Source organism: Octopus bimaculoides, chromosome 24 (assembly GCF_046866305.1).
Source record: "Octopus bimaculoides isolate indiv1 chromosome 24, ASM4686630v1, whole genome shotgun sequence".
Lineage (NCBI taxonomy): Eukaryota > Metazoa > Mollusca > Cephalopoda > Octopoda > Octopodidae > Octopus > Octopus bimaculoides.
In genome coordinates this window covers 20,021,447-20,048,710 of record NC_142951.1, presented here as the reverse complement: position 1 = coordinate 20,048,710, position 27,264 = coordinate 20,021,447, and the positions used below count along the sequence as shown (strand labels likewise).

The 27,264-nt window shown below is 36.8% G+C and overlaps 1 protein-coding gene across 17 annotated transcripts in view; it reads right to left on the bottom strand.

Moving 5' to 3' along the window:
• Positions 1-2,767: 2,767 nt before the first annotated feature.
• The window catches only part of LOC106874415 (uncharacterized), a 232,557-nt gene continuing 208,060 nt past the window's right edge, over positions 2,768-27,264 (bottom strand). For all 17 annotated transcript variants that reach the window (XM_089341454.1, XM_089341457.1, XM_089341463.1 and 14 more), the window contains 2 exons: positions 20,112-20,138; positions 2,768-3,710 (listed from right to left, as the gene is read on the bottom strand). In XM_089341454.1, the coding sequence (XP_089197580.1) occupies positions 3,676-3,710; positions 20,112-20,138 (62 nt within the window). In that variant the 3' untranslated portion in view covers positions 2,768-3,675. The remainder of the gene's footprint in view (positions 3,711-20,111; positions 20,139-27,264) is intronic.

Below are 27,264 nucleotides of genomic sequence, written 5' to 3'. Positions count from 1 at the left end.
TTTTTTTTTTTTGGTTTCTTTCTGTAGTTAAACACTCACATCCTCTGATTAAATATGCACACACACAAACACACCAATTCATGCCAGTGCTCCAGCAAAGCCAGAATCACTCATTAACAAATATACATTCATAAATTAATGACCAACACGACATCCAATAATTTTTTTTCTTTCTTTTGCTTCCATCCTTCATTTTCTCATAAGGTAATAATAATAATAATAGTTCAGTTCTCTGTAGCCATATCAGAGGGCCACCAGAAAGTTTATTTGCTCTCTCACCTGTCTGTTTCTGGTCCAGAGGATGACCAGAAAGTCTATTTTCTCACCTGTCTGTTTACTGGTATTAATTAATTCACTTAATTCACAGAAGAAAAAAAAGAATTAAAAAAAAAACAGCATTGCAGAAAATATCACAGCTGGGGTTAAATTGTATTTTTTTTTCAAGTTTAAACCTTCATTTTTTTAGTTTTTAAAAATTTTTTTGCTTTCTGGAAATGCAGAAGGTTTTGCTATTTTGGAGGAACGAACAATTTCTAACATTATTGAAACTACTTTTACATTGGAAATTTCTGTCTCTTTCTTTACTGAGAGAGAAGGAAAGAGAAGACGAAAGACAAAGAGAAAAGAGTAGAGAAAACATGAAATCTTTTTTTTTTTCAGCTTCCTTTCTCCAGGAATCTACAGAAGAAAATCTAATTAGTTTTTTTTATAATTATATATTTTTTTTCAGCATTTATACTTTTTAATTTTTTTTTTACATAAAATAATTTTTCTCTTAAATATATATTTATATATTTTTTAAATTGTCAATTGTTAAATTTTTTTAAATATTTTTTATTTTATTTTTCACCAGAATCTGAGAGAGAAAATGGGAAAGGGTTTCTCTTTGTCCTTTTCCATATACTTCATTCATTCTTTCCAAAATGACCCAAACATTTTGGTTTATTAAGATAGCCCCCACTGGCCAAAATATGGCACACTACTTCATCCAATTTACTATGTACATGTGTGTGTGTGAATATATATATGTGCAAATGGATGTACATACATGAGCATATATACATATATGCATGATGAGCATATAAACACAAATATATACACATGCATATGTTTATACAGATGTGTATACACACACACACACACACACATATATATATATATATATGTATATATATATATATATATATACATAGTTATACAGATATTGTAACTAAAATTTTGTTATAAAAAAATATTAAGCATACATTTGTAAACAAATTCATATCAGAAAAAAAAAAAAAAAAAAACAAATCCACAGACGAAGAATTGAACCGTAAATCTCTTGCTTACATTACACAGCAAGTCATATTTTTGACTTAACCAAAACAAATTATGTCATCTTCAGTAACACTTGGTTTAGAAATGTATTACATACACACACATATGCTTATATATTTGTGTGCATATATACATATGTATATATACACACACACACACACATACCAAAAGTAAATAGACATCACACACACCATTTTATGTGGACACTACTAATTAGTATAATGCCCGAATGGGTTAAATTATGAAAAATTGCACAAGGCAGATCTTCTAAATACTTAATGCCTCGGTCAACATCATTTTCTAGAAATAAATCTTTCAAAAATGAATGCCTATTTACTATTCAGATATATACATATATCTATATATAAATATCTATATCTATATCTATATATATATATATATATATATATATATACACACACACACACATTCACAGGTATATGTACAAAACAGCATTTCACTTTAATTCAACAGAAATTTGACAACTATCTGCTTGCATTTCTTTCATCACTACATGCACACATGCAGGCATGTGCACAGGCAAACACAAACATCTCATAACAAAATGTACTTCTGCCACAAATTTCAGAGACCATTGCTAATTATAAATGGGTTTTTGAATAAATAGAATTAGAGAAGAATGACTGAAAGCTGTTAGTGTGCATGCACACACACATGCATGCATACATACCCCATCATATATCATTACCACACACATATATATATATATATATATATATATATATATATCTCAACATACACCAAACCATAGATATATATATATACACATATATATCCCAACATATAACATACCATATATATAGATATCCCATCATATATATATATATATATATATATATATATATATATAGATATCCCATCATATATCATACCATATATATATATATATCCATCATATATCACACTATATATATATCTCCCATCGTATATTATACCTTACATATATCACTATGTACCACATATGTTATAGACATATAATCAGTTATATGTCATATATACATAATCACATTTTTCTATGTCATATACATATATAGCCAGACACACACATATAGTCATATGCATATATAATCATATATAATCATATATAGCCATATACGAATATACATATATGTATATGATATATATATTGTATACACATGTAGTCATATACATAAATCATTACATCTTATTTTTTACTTGTTTCAAGCGTTTTTTATATATATATATATATATATATATATATATATATATATATATATATATATACACATACATATATAATTACTATTATTATTATTATATATATGAGGTTATAAATATGCTTTAAGTAAACTATATAACCAACAACCTAAACACTTTCTTTTTTGAGATCAAACAGTTCTTCCAAAAAAAGGCACAATTCTAGCTGCTAAGCAATCAAATTCCAGGAAAAAATCTCTCCCTTTATTCATTTGTTTATTTATATTTATTCCAAAAGCTGAGCTGTCATTTTTTATTATTATTATTATTGTTGAGTTAAAAAAATTTTTTTTTCCAAATTTTAAAATTTCTTTGTTTTTCTAGCTTCCTTCACTTTTTTTGGATTTTTTTAATACTAGTTTATTCTGCAAGAAAGAGAGAGAGAGAGAGAGAGAGAGAGAAAGAGAGAGAAAGAAAGGAAGAATGAAATTGAGTATGTATGTGTGTGATGTGAAGGGGGTGAAGGAGGAGGCAGGGGAAACAAGGTGAAAGTTAATCTGTAGCCACTGGATTAGTGCTTTGTTAGGAATGATCCAGACAGGTAATTAAAATGACCCCCCTCCCCGACAAGAACGCATGTGCATGCATGCATGTGTGTGCATATGTATGTGTGTGTGAATGTGTCATTCAATTTTTTTGGTTGTTTTTTTTTTTTTTAACTTTTTAAAATTTTTTCTTTCTATATTTTGGCTTTCTTTAATGGGCATTTTTTTTACATTTGGCAAACTTAAAAAAAAAGAAACTTCCCAGAAACAAATTGTTTGCAAAAAAAAACAAAAAAACAAACAAACAACAACCCCGAATACTGCACCCCCCCATCCCCAAAACCACCCCAGCAACAACACAAATAGAAAGAATGATGGTGGGGAGAAGTAGAGGCATGTGGAGCAAACTGTCCCAATTAATCCTGAGTAAATGCAAGATTTTCCAACAAGCCCAACTTGCCAAAAGCTCCATCCATCCATCCATTCAGTGCCACAGAAGAAACTGCTGCCTTCTTTTCTTTTTTTAAATTTTTTTATCTTCCCCGCCTCCCCATATTTCTTTGTGTTTTTTCCTTTAGTACCAAAGTATGAACTTTCATTTCACCTGTCACCTCACCATCTGCTTTCTCCATTTCTAATCATTTCCAACTCTGACAATTGCTGAAGGACCTGAAAATTGAGAGAGAGAGAGAAACTAAAATAAATAAATAATAATAATAATAATAATAATAATCATTTCTTTTATTTACCACCAGGGCAAATATGAAAATTATTTGACAATAATCCCTGGCTTACCATCTCTGCAAAAGATTGTTTTAACTGCACATCAAACATACTGAAAAGTGCCTTGTTGATGTGAGAACGATTACTACACATGTATTTTAATTTTTGTTTTTTAACACATTACTTCATTTTATTTCAAAAACGAACAGTCTCATCTGTTTAGTTTAATCGCCTATCAATGTATACAATGAGTTTCTTCGCCCTAAGAGTCAGGAAGACACTTGGCAAGAAATGGAAGCAAAATTGAAAGAAAAACCCATAATAATAATCCTTTCTACTGAAGGCACAACGCCATAAATTTTGGGGGAGGGGACTAGTCAATTTCATCAATCCCGGTGTATCACTGGTACTTAATTTATTGACCCCAAAAGGATGAAATGCAAAGATGATCTTGGCAGAATTTGGACTCAGAAAGTAACAGCAGACAAAATACCACTAAGCATTTTGCCCGGCAGCTTAATGATTCTGCCAGCTTGCCTCATAATAATAATCCTTTCTAAAATAGACACAAGATCTGGATTTTGTGAGGAGGGGGACAGATGGTCACATTGACTCCAGTAATCAGCTGGTACTTAATTTATTGACCCTGAAAGGCCTCAAGTATGGAGGAAGGGATTAAGTTGATTACATCAACCCCAGTGCATAACTGGTACTTATTTTAATTGACCCTGAAAAGATGAAAGGCAAAGTTGACCGTAGCGGAATTTGAACTCAGAACATAGCGACTGGTGAAATATCGTTAAGCATTTCTTCCAGCATGCTAACAATTCTGCCAGCTCACCTAATAATAATAATTTCTTTTATTATTCACAGGGGTAAAGATGTGGGGGGACATCACAAGGGCAGACAACAATTAGTGTGGGGATTTACATAAAAGATTGGGAGACAGGAAACAGAAAAGACAGTGAAATATGATAAAACTATACATAGTATACAACAACAACATGAATGATGCAGGAGAAAATCAAGGGACCCCACAGATCACGAAATGTAAGAGATCTCTCCCCTGCTCTCCAATCTACAGGCACATCCTTAGAGAAGGGTCATTCATCTATTAATAATGCGTCAAATTTTCGCACAAGGCCAGTAATTTTTTTGTGGGGTGGGGTGGGGGGTAAGTTGATTACATCGACCTCAATGTTCAACTGGTACTTAATTTATCAACCCCAAAAGGATGAAAGGCAAAGTCAACCTCACCAGAATTTGAACTCAAAATATAAAAATAGATGTAATGCTGTTAGGTATCCTGCCAGCTTGTCACCTTAATAATGATAATGGTTTCAAATTCTGCCACAAGGGCACAATTTTGGGGAAGGGGTTATGTTGATTACATCGACCCCAGTGTACAACTGGTACTTATTTTATCAACCCCCAAAAGGATGAAAGGCAAAGTCAACCATGGCGGAATTTGAACCCAGAACATAGCTGCAGACAAAATACAGCCAAGCATTTTGCCTGGCGTGCTAACATTTCTGGTAGCTTGCTGCCTTAATAATAATAATTTCAAATTTTGGCACAAGGCTAGTAAGTTTGAAGGGAAGAGATAAATCAATTACATTAATTCCAGTATTTAAATGGTACTTATTTCATTGACCCTGAAAGGACAAAAGGCAAAGTCGACCCCAACAGAACTCAGAATGTAGTGACAGGCAAAATACCACTAAACATTTCGCCTAGCATGCTAACAATTTTGCCAGAGAACAATGAAGAAGAAAAATGCCTTTTAATCAACTTCGATCAAATGGATCCACCATGCAGCCACGAAGTAGAGAAAGATCTACCTCCCTTCTTTGCTAATGGAAGGTGGTGTGTCGACCATCACTATATATTTGGCAGACAGCTGAATTTGTCTTACACGAGACAGCAGCTGCTCAATACAAGCCCACAAGTTACAAATGCATGGACACTGAATGATTGCATGCATCTTGGGCAGCTGTTGGCACTTCCAAACAGACTTTAGAAAATTGTCCATGGCCTTTGACCTGAAAGTCTTTCGGAAGATACCAACCAGACTGTTTACATTGATGCCCAAAGTAATTGGCAATTCAATGCTTTTTTTCTTAACCATACAGAACGAACAAAATATGAATGGTACAGAATGACAGTGTAGGGTTATATCAATATGGGTAAAGGAGAAAAAAAAAAAAAAAAACCACAAAAATTCCCTAAATGGGGTAGATCTCACAAAAACAATGGTGTCCCCAGCTGCTAAGGCAAGTGTCCTCTCCCACCCCAATCTACAAGTGTATGGTCAGATCAAGCTTGTTCATGCAGACCATGCCCACTACACTGATCCAACTTTTAACCTCAGTTTTGTCCAGTACACAACCGCTTTCATTAAGGCCCTTCAGGCAAACTGACAGCTCTTCCTGGAGGAAGGTGGTAGAACAATTTTCACAGTGGACTTAGCTGATAGCTGGATCTTCTACATATAATAGCAGTGGTTTAACATAACTCCACAAGTCAACAATGCTTAGGCACTAGACAAATGTACACAAGACGGTTTTGTTGCTTTTTGTATATTTTGGACAGGTTTGCTTCATGGTATTTCCCTATCTATAGAGTTTATATCAAACTGGCAATGACCGCCCAGTAGCACTGGCAAACCAGGAGGATATAGAAATTATTCAGAACATATCAGCCAGTTGTGACTCTTGCCAGCCATTAATCTTCTATAGAATGTCAATACTGAACTTTCACTGACTGCATTTCCCCACTGGTAGAGGGTTGTGAGTACTTGACATTTCAGATGTCAAGCACTCTGCTCAGTCTTCATTTGACCCAGTCAGAGAAACAAGCTGGAGAAAACAAGTCCAACAAATGGCAACCACACTTGTTCACTGTTAAAGAATTGCTGGAGATGCCGTAGCCTCAGCATGCCCAGTCCTCCAGGTGGGGAGTGCTGACAGTAAATGGAGCACTTAAGAGTAGACACTCCAGCCTGCCTTTATCTCATCATCCATGATGGTTCTGTTACTGAGGAAAGGCATTCTATTAGAACATCTACCCCCAGTAACAGAATCTCTGCACAAATATTCAATCGCTCTTCACGTGTCTTTATGGTCAGATTATGAAGCAGAAATCTTGTTTTGGGCTGTAACATTTCTATTTGTCAGACAATATAGGCACAAGCTACGGCGGGGAGCTGGCAGAAACATTAGCACGCCAGGTGAAATGCTTAGTGCTATTTCGTCTGCTGCTATGTTCTGAGTTCAAATTCCGCCAAGGTCAACTTTGCCATTCATCCTTTTGGGGTCGATTAAATAAGTACTTAATCCATTTGTCCCTTCTGTGTGTAGCCCCTTGTGGGCAGTAAAGAAATAAGAAATGTTAGCACACCAGGCGAAATACTTAATAGTATTTTGTCTGCCATTATGTTCTGAGTTCAAATTCCGCCGAGGTCGACTCTACTTTTCATCCTTTCGGGGTCGATAAATTAAGTACCAGTTACGCACTGGAGTCGATGTAATTGACTTAATCCCTTTGTCTGTCCTTGTTTGTCCCATCTGTTTAGCCCCTTGTGGGCAATAAAGAAATAAGAAACATTAGCACACTGGGTGGAATGCTTAGCGGTATTTCGCTTGTCTTTACTTTCTGAGTTCAAATTCCGCCAAGGTTGACTCTGCTTTTCATCCTTTCGGGGTTGATGAATTAAGTACCTGTTGCATAATGGGGTTGACCTGACTTGCACTCCCCCCTGCGCCGCAAAATTTTGGGCCTTGTGCCTTGAGTAGAAAAGAATATAGGCACAGGCATGGCTGTGTTGTTAAGAAGCTTTCTTCCTAACCATGTGGACTTTGGTTCAAATCCCACTGTGTGGCATCTTCAAGTATCTTCATAGGGTCTCATACTAAATAAAGCTCAATGTATATGTGGAGGCAAGTGAGTATGTGTGTATAAGTTTGTATGTTTACTCTTTTCAGGACGTCACATGATGGATGCTTGTTTCCAGTCTCCCATGAAAAATACATCTGGCCATGGGAAATATTACCCTTACTTGGAAACAGGTGAGGGTTGGTAACAGGAAGGGCATCTAGCTGTAGCACCAGAGATAATCAAGGTGGCAGCACCACCACCAAGATAATGAGTTAACATATAATACCGGGTAGAAATGCTTGCAACAGGACGAGTTGTTTCTGCTAAAAGAAATCAGAGAGCCATATTGTGACATTCAACTATTTCTAGCAATGTCCAGACAAACACCTGGTGTTGTAACATTTAGGAAGGGCAACTAGCTGTAGAAGCAAAAGCACCAACAAAATTCACATTTATGCAAGCAATGAAAAGATGGTTACAAAACTAAAAACAACCACATGAATCTCCAATAAATTTTAAACTTTTACTTTTATAAGTTAGAAGGTGGGGGAGGTGGGGCAGTACCCACAACCTTTACAGACTTCCACCATATTGGACAGATAAGATTGATGCCTTTGATGCTCCGCTAGAACATCTGTAGCCGAGGCTTCAAGATGTTAAGCCTGACCTCATATTGAAACAATAGATATCTGTAGGCTTCTCAACATTAATCACGACAAGCTGGGCAACAACAAAGAACAGATGATAGATCCAACCTGTCAGCAAGACTCAATACATGTGAAATAAGATTTACACAAAGAAATTCAACTTGGAAAGAGTCGAGACTTGGTGAGAAACTGGCTGAAACCATCACACCATTTGTTTTTATATGGATGTGTGGCTAATAAGCTCACTTTACAACCATGTAGTTTGGGGTTCAGTCCCACTGCATAGCACCCTTGGCAACTGTCAACTATAGCTCCAGGATGACTAGTAGATCTAGTAGATGGAAACTGTATGGAAGTCCATTGTATGTGTGTATGTGTCTCCTCCACGCTGCCTTACAACTTAGCAGTTTGCTAAAAGAGACCAATAAAATTAGTGGCAAGCTAGGTTTCTTTTGTATGACTAAAACCCTTGAAGGTGGTGCTCCAAGATGGCAAAATCTCATGAGTGAAACAAATAAAAGACGAAAGATGCCATGATTAGGATATTGGACTCCTGATTGTAAGGGCATGGGTTCAATTCTTGGACAGGGTGCACACTGTGTCTTTGAGCAAGCCACTTCATTGCTCTAGTCTGTGGTTAAGAAGTTTGTTTCATGCCTCTGTGGTTCTCAGTTCAATCCTGCATCTTGCTGCAGCATTTTGGGCATTCAACTCCTTCCTTAACCTTAAAGCAACCAACACCTTATGAATGAAATTTGGTAGACTGGAACTGTGTGCGTGTTTGATCATCATCATTTAATGTCCACTGTTCATGCTAGCATAGGTTGGACAGTGTGACTAGAGCTGGCAAGCTGGGGGACTGCACCAGACTCTAGTCTGGTTTGGCACAGTTTCTATGGCTGGATGCCCTTCCTAACACCAACCACTTTATAGAGTGTGCTGGAGGCTTTTACATGTTGCCACACAAGAACTTTCATGTGTCATCACGGACACTTTTACATGGCACTGCACGGGTGCTGTACATAATCAGAAGGATTGGTCTTAACACTGATTACATCAACCCCCAGGTATCTCAGTCCTTTGTCATCTCGCGTGAAACGTTCAGCTTCCTGAGGTCATTCTTCAGTACTTCATTCCATGTCTTCCTGAGTCTCCCACTTCCATGTGTTCCATCCATTTGTGTATACTTGTGGAATTTACTTTGTAGGGGACAGAAACTAAGCTGGGATGCAGCTGAGTAAATTCATTGCTATTTACTAAAAATTGATGAAATATATACTTGATGAAGCACTGGGTCAATATAATTGTGTAAAATCCTTAAATGCCTCAGAATGGCCACTGACCAAAGACAGAGACCAGCAATTTTGAGGAGAAAAAAGTTGATTACGCTGACCCCAGTACTTAATATTATCCCAGGTATTATTTGACTGACCCTGAGAGGATGAAAGAAAGTTGATCTTGCTGGAATTTGAACTCAGAACATAAAACACTAGAAGATATACCACTAACAATTTTGTCAGGTGTGGTAACATTTCTGCCATCTTATTGCCTTCATAATAATAATAATGGTTTCAAATCTTGACACAAGGCCAGTCGGTCTGGGGCAGAGGGTACTCTGATTACATCAACCCTAATGCTCAACAGGTACTCATTTCATGAACTCTGAAAGGATGAAAAGTAAAGTCAGCCTAAGTGGAATTCAAATTCAAAATGTAAAAATGGACAAAATGCTGCTAATCATTTTAACTGGCGTGCTAATGATTCTGCCAGTTTGCTGCCATAATAATAATAATCCTTTCTACTACAGGCGCAAGGCCTGAAATTTTGGGGCAGGAGGCCAGTCAATTGAATCAACCCCAGTACACAACTGGTACTTAATTTATCGACCGTGAAAGGATGAAAAGCAAAATTGACCTTGGTGGAATTTGAACTTAGAACTTAGCAATGGGCAAAATACTGCTAAGTATTTCGTCCAGCATGCTAACAATTCCGCCAGCTTGCCACCATAATAATAATAAACATCTACAGACAACTCATTAGAAACTCATTACAAATGTCATTACCCTGACAGTCTCCTATTTCTAACCTTGATAATTATTTAAGTAATTAAGTGCCATAGTACAATGGAACCAATTATAGATCCAATCCTTTAATTATACTGTCAAAATATGCAAAACATTCCAATTTGTCATCAATATCAGGTTGTTCACATACACTATGTGCATACACCTGTGCATGAATGTTTGTGTGCATATGTATATGCATGTGCGCATATACACATACAACAGCTTCCTCAGAACCACATCACCCTGTTACTCCACCAATTTATCTTCCATGTCATGTGATAGTGCCTTTCAGTAACATCCAATCTCATCTAGGCAACACATCTTCACTAATGATAGTATGACTGAAAGCACCGTACTGTAGGCTGTCACAAACCAGCTCCAGGGTAAACCTACTACTCGATATTCCACCCAAAGTGTACATGCATGCATGCACAGTTTCACAGAATATCATACTACTTGCTTCCGCCATATGGACTGCAGCCAACCTGGGACTCTGTCTTGAAGGATTTAGATAAATGAACTGATGTCAGATATTAATTTCTGAAGTCAGGTACTTATTCTGTCACCTCCTTTTGGCAAACTGCTAAGTTATGACATAAACAAACCATCACTGGCTGTCAAGTGGTGGGAGACAAATGCAAACACACATGATGGGCTTCCATGTAGTTTTCATCAACCAAATTTTTCTCTGACAAGGTATTGCCCTGGGGCTTTAGTAGGAGACACTTGCCCAAGGTGCCACACGGTAGGACCAAGAGCACAATTTTGGCAAGTGTATTTGACTTACAGGCGCTGACTGGATGCATTCCATTGATAATTTCCAATGGAATGAAATCCATATGATATGAGAGTTCTGGCACCCATGACGAATTGCATCTGCAATGATCTATGTGTGCTTTTATGTGCCAAACACGTGAGAGGATCTCAAAGCTCATAATGCAGTATTCAGTGTTCTTGCAAGACATCTATGTTAAGGTGGATATAAAGATCACCTTTTGCTATTAAATTAGCAGCTCTTTTAGTTGTGCATTAAACTGAAATTTATCTCACTGGATGCAGCACTTTTTTTTGTTGATTCTACTTATATTGGGTCTATAAACCACCACCATTTAATGCCTGTTGTCCATGCTGGCATGGGTTGAACAGTCATATATATATATATATATATATATATATATATATATATATATGTGTGTGTGTGTGTGTGTATGTATTTTGAAAATATCTCATGGAGTGACAACTGTGTCCTGTATAGTTATGGACTGCCCTTTGGCAAGACATAGCACCTGTTTAGCCACCCTCCCAGGGATATGGCAAGGTCATGGGACTGCAACATGGCAGATTGTGAAGAGGTAGCAGAAGAGCTCAACTTCAGGGTTACCAGGTTCTATCTATCAAGAGAGTAACTGCAATGCATCCATAGAGGTGGCATCGACAATTGTGAAATCAGTCAATTAAAAATTCACTATGTCTCAAGTTCTCAGTTCAAGTTCATAATAATGGAACTGGATGGCAACAAAGAGTCATGGGGAAAAAGCAGCGGAAAAAAAACAGTATATAGCTGCAAATATAGCTGTGCAGTTTTGCTTCTCAACCACATGGTTTCAGGGTCAATCCCAATGTGTAGCACCTTGGGCAAGTGCCTTCTGTATGGAAGCTTGTGTGTATGTGCATATGCATGCATGTGCCTACAAGTGCATGGGTATTTGAGTGGTGCTGTTATTGATGTCTGATAGTTTGATGTGTAAATACATGAAATAAAGTACTTTAATAGCAAAAAAAAAAAAAAGCGTTGGTGACAGGAAGAGCATCCTGCTATAAATTGACTCAGAAAACAGTTGTCTAATCCAGACTAACATGGAAAACCAGGTATAAAAATGATATGCACACACACACAATGAAAAAAGAAAAGGTAATTTATAAAAAAAAAAAAAGGTTGGGAAAGAACACCTTTTTTTTATATCAATAACTGTCTCTGACTTAAACCAACTACCCATCCAACGAGCTGCCTGTGCCTATATTTTTGTGGAGGCAAGCATCCATTGGTTGAAAATAAGCAGCTCCAGCTTCTAACACAGGCAATGCATCAAGTTTCACATTTTTATAAGCAGCAGCAAAAGAGTTCCATAAATAGGCTGGTCTACAGCCAGACACAGGCATTTGTCTTGATAGTCTTGGAGTGATTTGATTACAAAGTAATGATAATTACATAGAAGAAAGACAGAAAGAGAAATAAAGGGGGGGTGAAGAAAAGAGAGGAAAACCAACAAAATGAAGAATGGCGAACTTGAAAATTACTAAAGGCACTAGACTAAGGGGGTGGGGTGGGGGTGGGGGGAAGAAAATGGATGAGTGATAGAAAGAGACGAATAGAAGGAAGAGAGAGAGAGAGAGAGACAGACAGACAGAGATGGTGAGAAGTAGTAAAAGTACTTAGAGGTAGAAAAAACAAAACAAGCAAACAATAAACAGCAGGTATCAAAATTTCTACAGAATTTAATACAAATTCTTGATGCAGACAAAACATGTATTGAAATATAACTGGCTTTTGAAGAGCTACAAAAATGACTAATGGAGGAAAAAACAGAATCACACACATACATATGTACATAGACACAAAGGCAAGATCATAGATAAAGAGACAATACCATCCTGCACATACACACGTATTGTGTAGAAGCAGATAGTAGTTTTTGAGCAAACTAAACACTAACTAGCTAGTTAATCAGTTTGTTAGCTGGTAGTTAAATTACTTCACTTAATCATTTAGTCAGCCTGAAATGCCAAGTTTTCAAAACATTTCCATTGGCACACTTCTTTGCAACAGTAAGTAATATTGTAGCAGAGGTCATTAACTCTCAGAAGTTCTTAAGAGTGTCTTTGAGAAATTAGAGAACAGACATGATCAAGAAGTTTGTTTTGCAACCGTGTGGCCTCCAGGTTCAATTACTCTGCAGGGTAGCTTGGGCCTTGACAAAACGACCAATACCTAGTGTGAAATACGGTAGATGGAAAGCTGTCACACACAGGTAACGAGTGAGGTCCCTACCAAAACCCTCTCCTATGACGATACTGGTATGAGCCCAAACCCCTTCCATCAGCCTTCTTTATTGTTCTCCATCACACTCATTGCTGACATCCATCACCCTGTCACCTTTCTACGATGGCTACCAATCATGCTACTTATATCTTTATTCAATCCTTTTATTACCAACCATCACATTGCTCTATCATCACATTATCTCTCTCTCATCACATTATAGTTTTTTCTCTTTCAGCACACAGCCTGTCATATTGCTTCTACTCATTCTGCTTACCAACAAATCTCATGTAGTCGCCTATCATCCTGGTTCTATTCTGTTATTCTTTATTCACTCATCCTTAATCTGGATCTCTTCCTGTCTAGTTGGGTGAGAAAGCAAGGAACAAACAAATGGAGACAATTCAAGGAAGAGGTTACACTCTTTAGTGTCATTGGGAGCAAGACAACCTCTTAGGTGCTGGTAAATGAATGTAAACAACAGAGTAAAGAAGACTTTTTGGTCTTTCTGGTAACAAGACAACCTCTTTGGTGCTGAGTCCACAATAGACAGCACTCAATATAGTCTCTAAAGGGACTGGAGATAGAAAAAGCAACCAGCCATAGAAGCCATGGTAAAAATGATACTTCAGAAAATGCCCTGTTGATATTTCTATCTGAAATACATTTGTTTTCCAGCAGCTGAAACTGCAAATTCTAGAAATGCATAAACCACTTGATTCATGTGCAAAACTTCCCAAACACATCTGCTGGAACAATGTGCATTGCTGTCAAAAGTTATGTCAGAGAGAGAGAGAGAGAGAAAGAGAGAGAAAGAGAGAAGAGAGAGAGAGAGAGAGGAGAAGAGAGAGAGAGAGAGAGAAAGAGAGAGAGAGAAAGAGAGAGAAGAGAAAAAGAGGAGAGAGAGAAAAAGAGAGAGAGAGAAAAAGAGAGAGAGAGAGAAAGAGAGAGAGAAAAAGAGAGAGAGAAAAAGAGAAAGAAGAGAGAAAAAGAGAAAGAGAGAGAAAAAGAGAGAGAGAGAAAAAGAGAGAGAGAGAGAAAAAGAGAGAGAGAGAGAGAGAAAAAGAGAGAGAGAGAGAAATAGAAAGAGAGAGAAAGAGAGAGAGAGAGATACATAAACTAGATGTGTGTGTGAGAGAGACTGGGTGTGGAAGAGAGATACATTCCGAGCATTTCAGACTATTGTGTATAGCAGTCATAGACAAACTGCAGCTGGGTAGGATCTTCTAAATGGCTAAGGAAAAATTATCTTTATTTGTTTTTAATAGTGTGGACTGCCCAATGATGTATGTCTCAAGGGACCCATGGAAAAGGTGTGTGTATGTATATATTCATGTATGTGAGAGTGTGTTTGTATAAACTTATTTAGGTTTCGGCCAGTAAAGCCCAGGCCATGTCTAACCTAATAGCGCCACCTGGTGAAGTCTTTTAGATTGTGATTCACACCTCATCATACATGGGACACCATGGCCCATTCTAGCAAAGAGTTATTATTGTTGGAGACATATCCGGATGTAGGAAGTTGGTTCAGGATTTTTTTGAGAAATTTGTCCAGAGAACTTTTGGATTTTATGAAATGTGTTTCTATTAAAGAGAGCTGGACTGGTTGAAGTAAAGTAGTTGTGTTGTAATGTTATGTGCCTTGAGTTAGATTTTTTGTAGTGGGTGGATAATGGTTGGGGGGGGGGGGTCTTGGATTTTAAAATTGATGAGAGAGAGATGAGGGCTAGTGCACTAAGTTACTTAACACTCACAAAGATATTAACTTATCTTGTCATTTTTCAAGCAAGATGAGACAACTCTGGACATGATTTGGTCTTATTCTGACCTCTCCAAGAGAAAATACCTTAAAATGTACATTTACTGGAATAAAAACATTCTCACCTATACAACTACATAAATACAGACAGCCCTTCACAAAAGAAAAAACAAAACTAAGAGACAGAGAGACCTGAAGATGACTCGGAGCAGAGAGGTATGGCATTGAAGAGGTTGCAAATGGTAATGGAAAAGCTTCGACAAATATATCTGATTGAGTGATTAACCAAATGATTAATCAAATTGATTAGTTACCTGGTTGAATAGTTAACCAATTGACAAAGAATGAATTGAAATAAAACTAGCACATGTGTTTATCATTGGCATAATGACCCTCCTGAGATTTAACAAAATAAAACTTTTGTAGTGTTGAAGAGGATCAAATGTAACAGGTGAAGGGCTGAGAGTTTGTATAATCCATCATTGGCTCTGTATGGGGACATTATCAAAGATGGTGAACATTCAATTGGAGAGCCAATCTCATATAAATTAGTCATGTGACTTACCAGGCTATCAGATATTGTTACACATCGCTGGTCACAATGCACTTTTGCATTGTTTTAGCCTTCAAATGACACTAGTCTGCTGCTGGCTAGGCAAGCAGGCCCCACTGATTGAAGGGGGACTGGAGCAATGTGAAATGAAGTGTTTTGCCCAAGAAGACAATGTAGCACCCAGCCAGGGAATCGAACTCACAATCTAGCGATCAAGAGTGTAACAGCCTAACCACTAGGCCACGTACCTTCACATATAAATTAGTATAACTGGAAATGATACACTGAAGCAGGCATGATCCTGACATCACACAAAGCAGTTTCATGAAAATTGATTAAAACTATCCACTTCTCCATGGAGTGGGACTGAACCTGAAAATATGCAGCTGAGATGCAAACTTCTTAACCACACAGCCATGCCTGTACCTTGGTGTGGTGATGAATATATAGGACCTTTAGCTACAGAGATCTTACAGTATGTATGGTAGTTGCTTAGCGAGAAAAAAAAAAAAAAAAGTGGAAGGACTTCCCATTAGATTTGAAATGGAAGAAAAAAAATGCAGTGAACCTACACAAAAACAAACACATAACTGACACACACACAACAGAAGTCATTGTCAATGATACCACAGAAAGGTCAAAGCAACTTAGTAGGTTGTTTAAAGGCAGACTAAAATAACGACCCAATTTAGAAGAGTAATAATATATTATATCCAGAACATTCACAAACCAGTGAAATTGTGGTGGTGACAGGGTGGCAGTAGGGGTTTTTTTAATTGCTACTGGTCAGTTAATAAATAGAGCATAGAGTAGCAGCATCATCTTAATGTCCACTTTTACATACTTGGTATGGTAGCAGTCAATAAAAAGAATGGACATTTGTGCTAAAAAAAAATTCAGGCATAGTACGGCTGGGTGATTAAGAAGCTTGCTTTGCAACCATGTGGTTTTGGGTTCAGTCTCACTGTGTAGCAAGTGTCTTCTAATCTGCGGATCAGCCAATGCGTTCCGAGTGAATTTGGTAGATGGGATCTGAAAGAAGCCCATATTGTGTGTGTGTGTGTGTGTGTGTGTGTGTGTGTGTGTGTTTGTCCTCACCACTTCTTGTTGGTTAGATTACTTCCTTGTAATAGTTGTTAGACAAAAGGGAACTAAATGTAAGTACCAGGGTCAATTTATTCAACTAAAGTACTTCAAGGCAGTGTTCCAGCATGGCCACAATCCAAGCAAGTGAAAGATAAAAGATTCATTACATAGGCAGGGTGGTGGTGAAGAAAGAGTTATGAAAGCAACATACAAAAAGTTTGAGTGCAACATTCCCTTAAGAGTATTCCCCAAGCTTGACATACTGATCGTATGAGCAAGAATTGGAGATGTGCATATACAAGTATATATATACATACACACACAAACATGCATATATATATGTATATGTGTATGTATGTATGTATACACACACTATTGTCCCCGCAAGCATGTGCACACTTATACAAAAGCGGTTTTGTTGAAGTGATTTGTAAAAGATGTATAACTTAACAGCGTGGGCAGGCATTAAGTACCACTCATTCAAACAGAAATATTCCATTTCTCATGAAGAATCCTCCCTACTCATTCAATAAGCTACAATTTCAGTTTGCTTTACATTACTTTAGAGAACTTTTTTCTTTTTTGCAAAGAGAGATGTAGTGATAAAAGTAGTTTGAAAGAGATAAAGATATTAAAAAAGAAAAAAATAAGCTGAAAATTGCTTGTAATTTTGAATGCGTCAATGACTACAAACACACTTGGTGCCTCTTTTTGGTCAGATCAGCCCTATGATCAAAAGGAGATTCCAGAAGTAACCATTCTATCACTTTAAAGGGTCTGTTTGGACTAACTCATGTGTTCTTTATTGAAGACATAAATAAAATGGATATAATTTGAGGTAGATATAGCTGCTGTTTCTAGCAAGTTAGCAGACAGAGTAGCTCATGGTGATAGTGAAAGCTATCAGTTTGACAAAGCATCCAGGGTGTGTCTGGAAAAATATTTGCTAAATCACAAAGTAAAGCAAGCAGTGAGTTTTCTATTGATAGACCAGTTTGTCAACTTACATAACAATAATGATGACAACAACAGAAGAGTGACAGCTGTGAGACTATGACAAATTGCTAATGTCAGTGCTTCGATAGATGCCAATAATTGGTCGGTCACCATTACTAGGGGGAGTCAACTACTATGGAGTCATTAGCTGTGAGCCAATGCGAGATCCTCTATAGAGTTGCTTAACTTGCTAGAAACAACAGTTGAAAAAAACAAAAAGCAAAAAAACTCACTCAAAACCACATTTCCTAGTTTTAAAAGAAGTATAAAGAAAGATATATTTAACAATGTGGTCCCATATATATAACAAGACTGGGATGGTGATGGCTATAATACCTTTGATCCAAGATCCAAGATCTTGCTCAGTCAGTAATGACCTAGGGTCAAACAATAACAACAAGTGAGAGAAAAAGAGTAACAAAAGCAAAGAAGAAAGGCAATCATTTACACAATCTTAACATCTCCACCCTTTACAGTACAATTTATGCTTCCAAAATACATAAGGAGGGTCCTACTGGTTTTAAGACTGTGTGTTCTGAAACACTAGGTGCAGGCAGGGCTCAGTGGTAAAAAGTTTGCTACTGAACCATATGGTCTTGGGTTCAGTTCCAGAGTAGCACATGGGCAAATGTCTTCTACTATAACCCCAGGTCAACCAAAGCCTTGTAAGTGGATTTGGTAGACAGAAATTGAAAGAAGCCTGGTGTGTATGTATGTATGTATGTATATGTACACACATACCAGTTTGTCGACTTTACCTTAACCCCCATCTAACATATAGATGCAACATCCTCCCTGGGTTTCTTGACTTGCGATAGTGCCAGTGGCACATAGAAGTACCAAGTACACACTGTAAAGTGGTTGATGTTAGGAAGAGTTGAAACTGGGTTGCCCAAAACTCCGATGCCTGTTGGATGAGCTGTATCAATAATTGAAAGGTCCAACCTTGTCACATAAGATCTGAATTTAATGGGAACATTTACTCATTGTCATCGTTTTAATGTCCACTTTTCCATGACTGAATGAGTCGCACACAATTTGTAGAGGTGCATTTTAGTTTTACAACTTTATGTTCCCAACTTGTTTCCAAGTAAGGTAATATTTTCTATGACCAGACATGTTTTCACAGAAGATTGGAAATAAAGGATATTGTGTGGATGACACCACCATTCATTTACAACTATTACATGAAGTCAAGGTAAGGAGACAGTAAAACACACACAATGAGGGGCTTCTTTTAGTTTCTGTCTACCAAATCCACTCAGAAGGCTTTGGTTAACCCAAGGCTATGGTAGAAAGCACTTAACCAAGGTGCCTCACAGTAGGATTGAACTAAAGACCATGCAGATGGGAAGCAAATTTTTTTAACACACAGCCACGCCTATGCCTCATAAATATTAAGCATGCTTATTCTCTATAGCCCAGACTGCAGTACAAAGATTGGGCGGGCAAATGTAGTTGTTCATGACTTGATACTTGAGAGACAAAGTGCAAACATACTCTAGATTGGATTACTGCTCAGATGTCTGGGTCATGAAAACACTTGTACACTCACACACACTTGCATTAGTGTTTGACAGTACATAATACAAACATGCATACATACACATACCCTGCGTTAATACTTGAATTTAAGTGTTAACATTATGAAAGTGTGTGTGTGTGTGTGTACACAAATCATTTTATATCCATGTTTTATGCAAGCATGGGTTGGACAGGTCACCACAGCCAGAGTCATCAATTATCTGGAGCCAACACTACAGAAGTTATCTTGCTTACTAATCACTGTAGAGAGAGTGTAGTTGGTATGGTTGGGGTGAGGAAGGAAGTGGAGATTCTCTTGTGACACCAGCACAGAAGAACAGGTGCCTTGTACACAGTAGATTTATATAGAGCATACAATAATCCAAGATGATTAGTCCAATAAGGAGAATGGTTGGGAGTGAGGAGAGAATAGAGGATCTCTGTCACTCAACAAAGATTCAGTTATTCAATCAATAGAATTCCCTGCTACTGAATTGATTTGGAAGTGGCTGAGTACTCCAGTTACATGCACCTCCCTAATATAATAAATCTGCATCTCTCTGCCTCTCTGCAGAAGAAACTAGCTGTGGTTAAACAGAGTTGGATGACCTCTGCCAGCTCTAAATGCCCAAGACATGCTGTGTGCTATGATGGACGATCAAAAGTTATATGCCAATAGCAAGACATACATGTATAGTCATACGCAACACATTCATTGTGCTTAAGTGCACACACACACACACACACACACACGAAGAACAATTCAGAAAAAAGCTTAAAAGATTAATAACAGCACTCACCACTAAGATGACATACTCGGCGATATTCTGAAAGAAACAAAGGGAGACAATTAGAAATTGTAAGGTCGGTGGGAGACACCGGATTTGACCAGTTTGAACATAAATCAGGTAGAATATTTGATACAACCCACCTGAGATCACCTCTGATTCTAAGATTCAAACTCTGCTTTATAGTGATCTAAATTAAAACTGTCCATCAAAATTTCATGTAAAAAACACCAGTTTAAGAATGATCAAGTTATTTTACTAAAGTCTTCATTATTGATTGGTCAAATTAATGTAGATATCTGACGAGAACTCAAGTTTCAAAAATCAACTGAGGCTGGTCACTTTTTAGGCACAGGCATGGCTATGTGGTAAGAAGTTTGTTTCCCAACCACGTTTCCAATTCAGTTCCACTGCATGGCACCTTGGGAAAGTGTCCTCTACTACAGCCTTTGGCTGACCAAAGCCTTGTGAATGGATTTGGTAGACAGAAACTGAAAAAGCACACCATATATATATGCGTATGTGTGTTTGCTCCCTACCACTGCTTGACAACTGGTGTTGGTTTGTTTATGTGTCTGTAACTTAGCAATTCAGCAAAAGAGACTCGTATAAGTACTTGGCTTAAAAAAACAAAGTACTGGGGTTGATTTGTTGGACTAAAATCTCTTTATGGTTGTGCTCCAGCATGGCCATAGTCTAACCACAAACAAGTAAATGATAAAATTAACTGAAACAAAATGCAGTGAATTTTAATAGAAATACGTCATCAAAAAGGTTAAATCACATCCTACAGTTTTAAAAACAGACTCATTAGATGTAATCCAGGATACAAACATGAAGATGGAAAGGTCATGGTTGGAAAACTTCTGATCACTGGTTGACTGCTTGATTAGGGCTGACATAAGGCTAAATAACAAAAAACATTTATTATAGAAATGCTTGTTCCAGTGTCATCCTTGCTGTAAGAGAACAATGGCTGCTAAATTGTGAAATTGAAGATTAATTATGTATAGATTAATAAATTAATGAACAATACAAACAGTATTTAGGAAAAATACTGCATTTAACCAAAGCCAATGGCAGCAGGTGAGGGCTTTATCAAGTCTCCCTCAAATACTGTACCTTAGATTTTCAAAGATAATGGGGAATGTTGAACAATGTAGATCTTATGGAGAAAAAAAATGGATGGTCATGAGGGGAACATGGTTGATCAAGACTGACCAAGGTGCCATACAGTGGGACTGAACCCAGAAGGAAGTGGTTGAGAAGCAAACTTCTTACCACACAGCCATACTTTATATATATATATATATATACACATACATATCATTGCTATTATGTTAAACTGTTGTATGTCCAAATGCGTTTTTTTACCAATATTAATTTTTGATTGCAATAACCAGTCCCTTTTTGTTAAACTATCGTATCTCCAGCTGCTTCAGATGCTAAGATATGAAAAATTGTCAAAGTGTAGGTTTTTGCTATGGAACGGTGAAACTTTTTCTTTTTCTGAAAAAAGCAACATTTTGGACTTACGACACTTTTCCATAATAGCAATGATATATATATATATATATATATAAATAATATGTGACAATTATTCGGTAGCCATGATAATTGTCACATTATTTACAGATAAATTCCTCTATTTACATAATATCAAGGTCTCTTTCTTTTGTTGTCTTTTCTCTCAATATATATATATATATATGAATATTCCTGCATTTAGGAGAGTAGTTTCAGTCACTTGGTAGGATCAGCATAAAAAGTTTTCCTTAAGTATATCTTTCATCATCTTTCACATAATCAAAAACCACAACAGCAAACCCTCATGTACAGGAGGAGAACACTATTTCAAATATCTGGAGGCAGTCAGTCATCATCTGCAATAGGGTGGGACCTGTTACCTTTACAATGCCCTGTGAGAGACCAGCATGAAAGCTTACCTACACTTCCCAAACTGAGATGACTCTTAAAAATGCAAAAAAATGCCTATTTACTACTCACTTTGCTTTAGATTTCACTCATCAACATGCCCCAAACTCAATCTAGCCCTTATCCTTGCTAATCTCAACATTTCTTTCTATGCATGGGTTTATCCCGACTACAGTGTTCAATAAAGACTGCAACACCCAAATCCTGCTAATTACTGACAATTTCATTTCCAACACCTCAGAAATGATGGAATAAGTCACAAACAATCACTTTGTGTCCTCTCTCCCTTCCTTTCTCTCTCTCCAATGACCATCAGTATGGCTTTCAAGAGCCAGACTTACCAAGGACTTATGTTGGTGTTCACCAGTCATCTTTCACACTTCAAACCTACAAGATGAATCCACCAGGAAAAAGAAATAATGTTACAGTTGACATCAAAGTCTTCAACTGTATTTGTTATGAACATCTTAGAGATAAGTTGGCTGTGTATGGACTTTACATGTCTTATCTCCTGGGTCAGAATTCTATTAGGCCATGGCAAAGCAGCATATCCTGATGGGGGATCTCCCCAATCCTGATCCAATTCAAGAATTCATTTTCTCTTATTCTTTTCTTTTACTTGTTTCAGTCTTGACTGTGGCTATGCTGGAGCACTACCTTAAAGGGTTTTTTAGTCTAAGAAATCGACCCCAAGACTTATACTTTGTAAACATAGCACTTATTTCTATCAATCTCATTTGCTGAACTGTTAATTCACAGGGATGTAAACACACCAACATCAGTTGTCAAATGATGGTGGAAAGACAAACACCTAAGTTCACCCACAAGACTGGTTGACCCAAGGCTATAGCAGAAGACTCTTGCCCAAGGTGCCACACAGAGAGACTGAACTTGGAACCATGTGGTTGGGAAGCTAGCTTCTTACCACACAGCTATGCCGGTGCTTATGTGTACATTTTCAAGCTCCATTATTGGCTTATCTCTAAAAGTGATTAGTAAGTGGCTTGATTTAGCAATTAGGGTGGCATGTTGTGTCCTTGAGCAAGACATTTTATTTCACGTTGTTCCAGTCCACTCAGCTGACAAAAATGAGTAGTATTTGCATTTCAAAGGACCAACCTTGTCATATTCTGTGTCATGCTGTTGAAGAGTACACATGTCTGTGGAGTGCTCAGCCACTTGCACATGAATTTCACAAACAGGCTATACCATTGATCAGATCAACTTGAACCCCCATCATTGTAACTGGAGTGCCAATTGATTTGCTTTCCATTATTATTTTCTCACATTTTGGATGAGGGTTGAGTCTATCCTGCTGAGCTGTAAATATGCTGAAACCAGTCAGTTCAGCTCTCATTTGAAGCTGCCAAAGTTAATTTCATAGTGAACCTAAATATCATTACACACACATACAAACATACAATGGACTTTTGCAAAGTCTCCATTTACCAAGTTCATAAGATATTGTGAAGGTACATAAGGTACAACTTGAAGTTAGAAGACAATTGCCCAAGATGCCACACAGTGGGACCAAACCCAAGACCATAAGGTTGCACAGCAAACTTTTTAGCCACAGCCACACTTACCACTATAATGGAATAGTTCCTTGCAAAATTTTAGTAAGAGACAGAGAGCAAAAGAGGGGTAAATTTCTATAGTTTCGACTAACAACGATCAGCTTATAGGAATTTTAAAGCATTCAATGAAATTTCTAAACTTGATGCCTTAATATTTTGACAATACTATTGTAAAAAGTACACTAGTATACTGAATGTTAATTAGAAGAAAACAATTAAAATGTGTAAATATTAACACTAATTTCTAAAAATACTAATTTGTAAGCACTGTTATGGCCCCAAAACTCAGGTGATTATACTTTCACAAAGCAAGTTTTATTTGTGAATAATTATGTAATATTTAATTACATACTATTGTAGAAATATCAGCTGTGATAATTACATCATTTAATAATTGCAACCATAACTGTTTTTTCTCCAAGGTTATTTTTTCTTGGGATTAAAGAGCCAATGCAAGAATTGTGGTTGATCAGCATGCTAGAAGTAACAGAAATAACACCATGCCATCTCAAAATAAAAGACATTGATAACAATCCTACAGAGTAATTTGATCTTAAATATAAATAATTATAGATAAAACTGTGATTCTGTGAAACAACTTTAAACTTAATATTTCTATATAGCATTCTGCATATCTCCATAAAGATATACTGTGGCAGCCACACAATTGTGGTATTTGTGTTGAGAAATCGTCCAAGCTGCTGGACGATTTTTTGCCTGCGACTGATACACTTGTGCTTTTTAGCACTATAACAATATCTATACAAGATGCTTTCTTCACTAATAAATTAGTATTTCTGTGTTTAGGGCTTGTAACATTATTTTAACCATTAGCACACTGCATTTTCTCTAGAAATGTTTACCGTCACCTATTACTATAGGGGAGAAAAGTCATACAGTGATATTATGCACCTACAGTGTGCTAAAAGTTAACTATAAAAAGAAATTTCATACAAGCCGACCATTGTATCTTTATGTCAATATGAAGCAGAGGAAAGACTAGCTTGGAGATTTTCATAATGTGGTTGTTTATTTTTGGAAGGGCATCGTAGGGTAGGTGTGGAGAGGCTGGATTTGGCTGCTTTGAACATAAAACAGAATATTTTGGCTGGATGTGGATGGTTTGAATAGTAAAGGGTTAAACCTGGTACTTATTCTCTCAGTTTCTTTTGTGAAACTGCTAAAAGGGAATGCAAACAAACCAACACCGGTTGTCAAGTGGTGGCAAGGGACAAACTCACGACAGGCTTCTTCCAGTTTTTGTCTATCAAATCCTCTCATAAGGCTTCGGTCAGCTTGAGGCTATAGTAGAAGACACTTGCCCAAGGTCCCAAGGTTCCATACAGAAGGACTGAACCCAGAACCATGTGGTTGGGAAGCAAGCTTCTTACCACACAGCGACACTGTCATATATTACATAACACATATTGTTTAAATGCCAGAAGCTGCATTCAGTATGTGGTAAACATGCATTTATTAAGTACGTGGCATTGATAATGCTTACATTGCAGAGCTGCTTCTATTGCATAATTGAGAGAATAAGCTGTATCGTAATTAAGCAGATACATTGTTGAAAGAAAGAAAAACTGCAGTATTTATCCCGAGATAGCATACCTTATAAAAGGTATAATGCTGGACAAAATACAGAAATATATATCAGTAGCAGACATGAATTAATCAGCCTCAGTGCTGGAGTTGTCTGGTGAGGAATGGTTGCGTCTGTGCAAATAAAATGAAAACACCACTCTACCACGTTCATGCAAAAGACAGATATATATAGATAGATAGATAGACACTCCGTCACTTACGACGTCGAGGGTTCCAGTTGATCCGATCAACGGAACAGCCTGCTTTTGAAATTAACGTGCAAATGGCTGAGCACTCCACAGACGCGTGTACCCTTAATGTAGTTCTCGGAGATATTCAGCGTGACACAGTGTGACAAGGCTGACTCTTTGAATTAAAGGTACAACAGAAACAGGAAGAAAGAGTGAGAGAAAGTTGTGGTGAAAGAGTACAGCAGGGTTCGCCACCATCCCCTGCCGGAGCCTCGTGGAGCTTTAGGTGTTTTCGCTCAATAAACACTCACAATGCCCGGTCTGGGAATCGAAACCGCGATCCTATGACCGCGAGTCCGCTGCCCTAACCATCGGGCCATTGCGCCTCCACAGATAGATAAACAGACAGAGCAGATAAACCATCTAGACACAGAAAGACATTTGAAACAAAAACACATGTATGTAAAAACATACACATATGCACAAACTTGCATTGTGAATTCAAATCCCACGAAAGTCAACCTTTCACCCTTCTCACTAAAATGCCAAATGTGTGGCCTTGTTTGAAATCAACATTATAATTTTAAAAAATGTTTTTTTTTTTAAAGTGAAGTTGGTGTGTACCAGACAAAAATACCTAACAGTAATGGTTTCTTGTCATTCTGAGTTGAAATGACTCTGGGGTTGTTTGTGTATTTCTTTCCTCATGAGATTGGTCTAATATTTTTAATATAAGGCTAGAAGGAAAGGTGGCAGAATTGTTAGCATGCTGGGCAAGATGTTTAGCCAAGAATTTCATCAGTCTCTACATTCTGAGCTCAAATTCCACCAAGGTTGGCTTTGCCTTTCATTGTTTTGGAGTTGATAAAATAAATACCAGTTGAGCACTGATGTTGATTTGAACAACTTCGTCCCTCTACCAAAACGGCTGCCCTTGTACAAATATTGAAACCAGTATTAAGTTAGAAGTGGCACCTAGCAGAGCTGGAGGAGTGTGTATATATATATATATATATATATATATGCACACACACACACACACACCTGTCTGTTTATAAGAAATCTATATGACAGGCAGAAATCTATCTATCTATCTATCTACACACAGAGAAATGCTTATATTTATATCTTTCCTTTTTAAGCTAGTGTTGTATGATTTGGATTCTATTTCAAGCAAGTTGTTCATCCATGCAGAGACAATTTGTCTTGAAAAGAGCAATTGTTATTGGGCTTCATATCATCTCTGATCCAGCAGACCTAGTAGGATCAACAGCATTCCAACTATGACAATCCCATCTTAGTTTCAGACAGTACATCTAAGATCACATTCAAAATGTTTCTTCTTCAAAATGGCAGTGTGATTTTGAGGAAGATTAGGGTGCTATTTCTAGCAGTTTGAGATACCTTATAAAGAGATTCTAGCTTTAGCTTTTTAGCAACTGAAACTTGTGGACTGTGCTGGTTGTTTTATATATATATATATATATACTAGCTATATAATATATATATATATATATATATACTAGCTATATACTAGCTATATATATATATATATATATATATATATATATATACTAGCTATATATATATATATATACTAGCTATATATATATATATATACTAGCTATATATATATATATATACTAGCTATATATATATATATACTAGCTATATATATATATATACTAGCTATATATATATATATACTAGCTATATATATATATATACTAGCTATATATATATATATATATATATATATATATACTAGCTATATATATATACTAGCTATATATATATACTAGCTATATATATATATATATATATATATATATATATATACTAGCTATATATATATATATATATATATATATATAT